Source organism: Rhinoraja longicauda, chromosome 23, assembly GCF_053455715.1.
Source record: "Rhinoraja longicauda isolate Sanriku21f chromosome 23, sRhiLon1.1, whole genome shotgun sequence".
In the NCBI taxonomy this organism is placed as follows: domain Eukaryota; kingdom Metazoa; phylum Chordata; class Chondrichthyes; order Rajiformes; family Arhynchobatidae; genus Rhinoraja; species Rhinoraja longicauda.
The window spans coordinates 8,495,604-8,503,741 of NC_135975.1; the positions used below are offsets into that span (position 1 = coordinate 8,495,604).

Below are 8,138 nucleotides of genomic sequence, written 5' to 3' on the forward strand. Positions count from 1 at the left end.
TAGGGGCAGTTACGATTGGCCAGAACCGACGCCTCTACGTCCACGATCGATTCACGGACATAGAATTTTTGGTGGACACGGGAGCCATCGTCAGTATAGTGCCGCCGACCGACCTCGAAACCAGAACGGGTAAGATAGGTCCCACCCTCATCGCGGTTAATGGCAGCCCCATTCGCACTTTCGGGATACGGAAGATGTCCCTTGTGTTAGGCCTCCGCACGTACGAATGGCCATTCATCATAGCAGACGTCAGACAAGCGATCCTGGGCGCAGATTTTCTCTGGGCTTTTTCACTGGTCCCTGATGTCCGCGGTAACGACCTCCAACCCTCCGCCGGCAAGGAGCCCGTCGCTCCGACAATCGCCTCCCCGCCCAGCCCTACTGTCCAGGCCGTCGTCGCGGCCCCTGACTCGTATGCTGAGATCCTGGCGGAGTTTCCAGAGCTGCTCATCCAACGTTTTGACACGCCTTCGGCCAAGCACGGCGTGGTCCATCACATCCGCACCGAGGGCCCTCCCGTTTTCGCTCGGGCCAGGAGACTACCGCCAGACAAACTGGTGGTGGCACGGGCGGAATTTAGGAAGATGGAGGAAATGGGAATTGTCCGTCAGTCCGACAGCCCGTGGGCCTCGCCGTTGCATATGGTCTCCAAGGCATCTGGGGGGTGGAGACCATGTGGCGATTATCGGCGTCTCAATGCTGTCACCACGGCTGATCGCTACCCCATACCGCACCTACAGGACTTTTCGTCTGGGCTGGAAGGAGCGGTGGTGTTCTCCAAAATCGATTTGGTGCGAGGATACCACCAGATTCCGGTGCGTCCGGAGGACATACAGAAAACCGCCACGATTACTCCGTTCGGGTTGTTTGAATGGTTGCGTATCCCTTTCGGTTTAAAGAACGCGGCACAGGCTTTCCAACGACTGATGGACCGTGTGGGTCGGGGCTTACCCTTTTTGTTTATTTACTTAGACGACATCCTGGTCGCCAGCCCCTCAGTGCAGGAACACCAGGTCCACTTGCGGACTGTGTTCCAGCGGCTCCAAGACCACGGGCTCATTATCCAACCCTCCAAGTGTCAATTCGGCCTTCCTTCTCTTGATTTTCTAGGGCACAGAATTACCCCTGCCGGCGCCTCCCCTTTGCCCGAGAAGGTGGAGGCTATCCGGGCATTTCCCAGGCCCACCACAGTAAAAGGACTACAAGAGTTCGTAGGCATGGTTAACTTCTACTATAGGTTCGTTACGGCAGCTGCGCGGGTCATGCGCCCGCTCTTCCAGTGCCTTGCGGGAAAACCAGTAGAGTTGATATGGTCCCCGGCCGCAGAGTCGGCTTTTACAGCAGCTAAGGCAGCATTAGCAGATGCCACCATGTTGGTCCACCCGAGCCCCTCCGCCCCCACGGCCCTGACGGTTGACGCCTCTGACTTGGCGGTGGGCGGGGTCTTGGAGCAGCAGGTCGGTGGCCGTTGGCAGCCCTTGGCGTTTTTCAGCCGGCAACTAAATTCGGCTGAGCTGAAGTATAGCGCATTTGACCGAGAGCTTCTGACCCTCTATTTAGCTGTTCGTCATTTCAGGTATTTCCTTGAGGGCCGCCCATTTGTGGCCTTTACGGACCACAAACCATTAACATTTGCATTTTTCAAATTGTCTGACCCATGGTCGGCCCGCCAGCAGCGGCACCTGACTGCTATCTCCGAATTTACCACCGATGTCTGTCATGTCGCGGGTAAGCTTAATGCCGTTGCTGACGCCCTGTCTAGACCTGCTTTTTCCCCTATTTCGGCGGTGGACTGCGAGGTGGATCCCCAGGAGCTTGCGGAGGCACAGCTTCTAGCGGATACCGCTTCGGCATACCAGTCCACCACTTCGGGATTGAAGTTGGCTCAGGTAGCCTGCGGGTCGGAAGGCACAAAAGTCTGGTGCGATGTTTCTCTTCCCCGTCCCAGGCCGGTAGTACCGCCCTCCCTTCAGCGCCGGGTTTTTGATGCTATTCATGGGCTGGCGCACCCGTCCATCCGCTCCACCTCTGCTTTGGTAGCAGCTCGGTTGGTCTGGCATGGCCTACGGAAACAGGTAGCGGGTTGGGCGCGTTCCTGCGTTCCCTGTCAGACCGCTAAAGTCCAGCGCCATGTCCAGCCCCCCGTACAGGATTTCGAGGTCCCAGCAGTTCGTTTTTTCCACATCCACGTGGATTTAGTCGGGCCTTTGCCTTCCTCCCGGGGCTACACCCACCTCCTCACGGTGGTGGATCGGTTCACCCGGTGGCCAGAGGCTTTCCCATTGTCTGATATTTCGTCAGCGTCTTGTGCCAGGACTTTGGCCCTCCATTGGGTAGCTCGTTTCGGGGTCCCGGCAGTTATTACCACTGACAGGGGGCCGCAGTTCACTTCGTCCCTCTGGGCCGCGCTCGCAGAACTGTACGGTTCCAAGTTACAACCCACTACTGCATATCACCCCCAGGCAAATGGACTTGTAGAAAGGTTCCACCGTCAACTTAAGGCGTCCCTCAGTGCAAGGCTTGAAGGCCCGGACTGGGTAGACCAGCTCCCCTGGGTTCTTCTGGGCATCCGGACTGCTCCTAAGCTAGATCTCGGTGCGTCGTCCGCGGAGCTAGTCTCTGGCTCGACACTTCGAGTACCCGGAGATTTGTTTCCGGACCTTTCAGACCAGCTGCCTACAGTCCCATCAGTGTTAGCATCTCTCCGGGCACGGGTGGGCTCCCTGGCTCCAGTTCCGACTTCACGTCATGGGTGTCCCATGGTACATGAACCGCCTTCCCTGAAGGACTGTGAGTTTGTTTTTCTGCGAAAAGATTCCCATCGCGCCCCGTTGCAGAGGGTCTATCAAGGGCCGTTCCGGGTTTTGCGTAAGGGAACGGCTACCATCACCTTAGACATGTGCGGCAAGAGTGAGCTCGTCTCGGTGTCCCGGCTCAAACCTGCACACTTGGATCCGGATCAACCAGTCCTGGTCGGTCAAACCCCTAGGAGAGGCCGACCTCCGTTAGTTCCGCTCAGTCCAGGACCCCCCGTTCCGGCAGTTCCTCCAGGACCCCCCGTTCCGACAGTTCCTCCAGGACCCCCCGTTCCGGCAGTTCCTCCAAGTCCGGAACCCCCGGCTCCTGTGGTTCAGGCTGTCCCTCTCCGTACTCGTTATGGTCGCGAAATCCGGCTCCCTGCTAGGTTCCGTACCTCGGGTTCTGGGGGGGGTCATGTAGCGACCATAGAGAATGGTCCAAGTCGTCGAACCCTCAGATTGGCCAGCGAGGTCACGTGTGAACGCGACCATGGGGATTGGTCCAGGGAGCGACATCGCTGATTGGCCAGCGTGGTCATGTGCGCTTTTGGCGCCCGAAATGTTCAGTTCGGCGAAGTCTTCGAAGAAGACAGTAAGTTTTTGATGGTTGTCCTTTACCTTGTTGTTTAACTCTGTATTCGAATATTGCGGCTGCAATAAACTTCTTCTGCAACCAACAAGTTTTCGGACTCGCCATAGGTGGATGACTTGTTGGATCCGCTGGCTGGTGGGGTGGAAGGTGAGAACGAGGGGGATTCTGTCCTTGTTGCGAGTGGGGCGAGGGGGAGCAAGAGCGGAGCTGCGGGATGTAGAAGAGACCCTAGTGAGAGCCTCATCTATAATGGAAGAGGGGAAGCCCCGTTTCCTGAAGAATGAGGACATCTCTGACGCCCTAGTGTGAAATACCTCATCCCGGGCGCAGATGCGGCGTAGACGGAGGAATTGGGAGATGGGGATAGACTTTTTGCAGGGGTCCGGGTGGGAAGAAGTGTAGTCCAGATAGCTGTGCGAGTCAGTGGGTTTATAGTAAATGTCCGTCACTAATCTGTCTCCTGCGATGGAGATGGTGAGGTCCAGAAACGGGAGGGAGATGTCGGAGATAGTCCAGGTATATTTAAGGGCAGGATGGAAATTGGAAGTGAAGTGTATGAAGTCAAACAGGTACATAGTTTCTTGAAAGCAGCGTCACAGGTAGATGGGGTTGTGAAGAAGGCTTTCGGCATATTGGCCTTCATCAGTCAGGGTTTTGACTATAGAAGTTGAAATGTTAAGTTATATTTGTACAAGACGTTGAGGAGGCTACATTTGGAGTATTGTGTTCAGTTTGTGAGAGTTTTACTGACAGAAAAAAAATTGGGCGTGTACAATCCAAACTCATCGCACCAGTCTGGGCTTTGCTGATTGAGAGGCTTCCATGGGCGTGAGGCAGCTCCAATCTCTGGCCGGCCTGTGTGAGTTTCCCCCTCCAGACTACTTACTTGCCTGCTATCCCTTCTGTGTCCCGGGAAAGATGTTGTTAAGCTGCAAAGAGTGCAGAGAAGATTCATGAGGATGTTGCGAGGACTTGAGGGCCTGAGCTACAGGGAGAAGTAGCTCAGGCTAGGACTTTATTCCTTGGAGCGCAGGAGGGTGAGGGATGATCTTATAGTGGTCAGTATTTCTAACCCAGGGCTGGAATCAAAAGTGAAGGAATATTATTCCATGTGAATATGTTGATCTTGAACGGAATGTACTGTAGTTTAACAAGAATGCTGCTAAGGGTTTTTAACTACAAGGGTTAAATGATAAACCGGACTTTAGTTTCCTAGAATAGTAAAGATTAAATCGTAAAGGGGTGGGTTTAGAAAGATAGACATCAGAAGAAATTAATTGGATAAATGGGCGACTAAACCCAGACATTTCAAGGGAAAAGTTAAGAAACATTTCTCCAAAGTAAGGGTTGGTAGAATATTGACTTTTATTTCACAAAATGCTGGAGTAACTCAGCAGGTCAGGCAGCATCTCAGGAGAGAAGGAATGGGTGACGTTTCGGGTCGAGACCCTTCTTCAGACTGAATATTGACCCTCTCTGTCACCAAACCTGCCAGCTCACTTAGCACTTTAGATTTTAAAAATGATATATTTTTGCTAGACAAATATAGGGTTAAGGATGTTGAGCTGGATTAGGTGGATTGGGGTTTTGGCACAGGTTACACCTAACCTCATTCAATAAGAGAACAGTCTTGAACTTCTGAATGTCTTCCTCCCATTCCTGCATGGCTAAATGAAGAGCTTGTAATGGGAAACAGACACTCACTTGCAAGGAAGGTTTCCACCATTCAAACATTTGCTTTTAACATTGAACTAACATTCCAATAGTTCAATGGAATGGACCCCAATTCAAACTCACTTGGCTAACTGGGATACAGACTCCCCTTATAAATCTGAATCAATGAAAAGTGAAAATAAGTTGTTTCCAACCCTGTGGTTGAACTGAGAACTCCATCTGTTGTGGACAGTTCAACTACTGGATTCCTTGCAAGTCAGGAAAAGCAAGTTTGCTAATGCACAGTTAATGTGCTTTTTACACTGGCATCAGGAAAGCCCATCTGCTGCCTTGGGAGTTGCGCAGCAGAATTGAGCTAACTTTGCAAAACATTTGATGTTCTTTCTTTGTTCCTTTTAGGACTTTGATGGAAGTTTCATTTGAACTGAGAGCCAAAGCAGATGAATAACAGTAAGATTGCAAAGATGGCCAACTTTGCACATACTTGTACAAATTCATTCAATTCCAAGCCACGATGCTTTCTAAAATTGCTTCTCCTTTCAGCCCTTTCACTGTTCATTGTACATATATTTGGTCTCATGGCCTTTTATCGAGAAAGCAATATGTCAATATTATTGGGAAGGAATCTTTCCAAACAGTTGGAAAATATGACCATGGTGGAAAACACCATTAAAGTTTCAAAGTGTGTCCAGAATGAGGACTATGAGGTACTCAAAGCCATCAGATCTTCTAAAGGCATGTGGACAATTTCCCCAGCTGGGAGGTTTGGCAATCAGATGGGGCAATATGCAACCTTATTTGCTTTAGCCAGATTAAACAGAAAGCAAGCCTACATGTGCCCAAGAATGGCTAATTACCTGCCTCAGAACTTCAAGATCACACTCCCCACTCTCACACAAGAGGTTGTGGCTAAGATTCCTTGGAAAAACTACTACCTTTCTGATTGGATGGAAGAAAAGCATAAAAAAATCTCAGGAGATTATATTAAATTCTCAGGATACCCAGTTTCTTGGACTTTCTACCACCACATCCGTGAAGAAATCTCGCGTGAATTTTCTTTTCATGAGTTCATTGCAAATGAAATCAACTTGTATTTATGGAATATAACAGCAGAACGCCAAAACGTTACGTACATTGGCGTTCATGTTCGAAGAGGAGATTACGTCCATGTAATGCCCAACACGTGGAAAGGTGTGATTGGAGACAAGAGCTACTTGGAACAAGCCATGTCCTACTTCAGGAATAAATACAAGAATGCTTTATTCATAGTGGTAAGCAATGGAATCGAATGGTGTCGGAAGAATATAGATGCCTCGAAAGGGGATGTCTATTTCTCAGGAGATGGGAATGAAGCAAAGCCGCAGAAAGACTTTGCCATTCTTGCTCACTGCAACCATACCATAATGACCATTGGTACGTTTGGATTCTGGGCTGCTTACCTTGCTGGTGGGGAGGTTATCTACCTTTCAAACTTTACTTTGCCAAATTCACCTTTCTTAAAGGTGTTTAAGTATGAGGCATCCTTCAGGCCGGAGTGGATTGGAATTGCTGCTGATCTTACACCTCTTCTGGTCAAAACACCTTAACATTTAAACAACGGTATCTTGGATGTACTCTAGTGTTTCATCCGAGAACAGTCAAGATTAAAAATAAAGCAAGAAGTTCACGCCTCTCCTCCCCAGTTCTCCCATTATAGCATTCTTGAGTCTACCAGTCAATCCATTAGGTTATATCAAATATATATCAATTTGCACTACATAATCTTTCTATTTTTTAAATTTACTGTTTACATCTTCTCTGTTTAGCTCCTAATTTCTCATTCAGCTGCGAAGTAATAATCTATCTATGTCATGTAATACTTGAGTGACATCCTCTTTGTTGCTAAAGAGATTTAGAATCACAGAATCATCTACTATTCAGCCTTTTCTTCCAGTGCCAGCTCTTTTGGTGGGCTCTCCAATTCCCTGTGCTTTCCCAATAGCCTACAAATCATTATTTTTCTATCAGTATTTATTCAATTCACTGTTAGAAGTGTCTTCAGTCACTTACTAAAATGGTGCATCCAGAACCTAATATCTTGGTGCATTAAGGAAATCCCATTAATGTACCAAGACATTAGGTTCTGGGTATTAGGTTCAGACATTGGGTTCTGCCCCCTAGACTCCTTTGTAAATCTGTACCCATTGATTAGCACCTCTCCTGTGTCTGTTCTCTGATTATCACCACCTTGTTATAATGTTGAGCTTCTCAATTAAATGTTCCCTCAACTTCCTCTGCTCTAAGGAATATTTCAGCATCCGCACTCTCATCCCTGGTGCTAATCTGTTAAATTCAGTCTGCATTCTCTCCAAAGTCTTGACAACATTCCCAAAATGCAAACTTGACACCGAGAGACAATTCTGTCGCTAACTGGCGATTTTCTTTCATCACGTCCATCACTTTTGATCAACTGGTTACTGCTCCTCCCACTTTCACCAATACCTATACAGGTGACCTTCACATAACAGGGGATCTGACAATGGAAATTCACCCTTACAGAATTCATAAATCACTACCTAAAATTGGAATAAGAAATAACATTCATACTTGCAGAATTTATGTGACAAAATTGTAAATACAGGTTCACTCCAGCTTAGGAACGCCTGACTTATGCAGAGGCCATTTGGTTGTACAACTAGCAGATGGATTTGCAGTTCACAGCAACGGAACCGTGCTCTAACCTGGGAGGAACACTAAGCACCATCTATTTCAACTCATGTTTTTTTCGACATATGCAACAATGATGCAGCTTTAATCGATGAATATTTTCTTGAACTTGTACAAGTGTACGGTAAAGAGCATATTGACTGATTGCATCATGGCCTTGTTCGACAACTCGAATGACTCGGAACGAAGGAGATCACAAAAATTGGTGAACACTGCCTGGTCCATCAAAGCGGACTATGGGAGGCACTGTCTGAAAAAGCCAGCATCATCATGGACCTCCACCACGCGCTTATTGCACTCCTGCCATAGGGAAGAAGGTACAGGAGTTTGAAAATTGTAACGGCCAGGTTCAGGAACAACTTCCCAAC

The 8,138-nt window shown here is 48.7% G+C and overlaps 1 protein-coding gene across 1 annotated transcript; it reads left to right on the forward strand.

Annotated features, from left to right (window-relative positions):
* Window positions 1-5,528: 5,528 nt before the first annotated feature.
* On the forward strand, window positions 5,529-6,650 carry LOC144605073 (galactoside alpha-(1,2)-fucosyltransferase 2-like). The gene has a single exon (XM_078420119.1). The coding sequence runs from the start codon at window positions 5,529-5,531 to the stop codon at window positions 6,648-6,650; it is 1,122 nt and encodes a 373-aa protein (XP_078276245.1).
* Window positions 6,651-8,138: the final 1,488 nt, after the last annotated feature.

Excerpts from the sequence above, each read along its gene's own strand:
- LOC144605073 (XM_078420119.1), top strand. The coding sequence starts at position 5,529 with ATGGCCAACTTTGCACATACTTGTACAAATTCATTCAATTCCAAGCCA.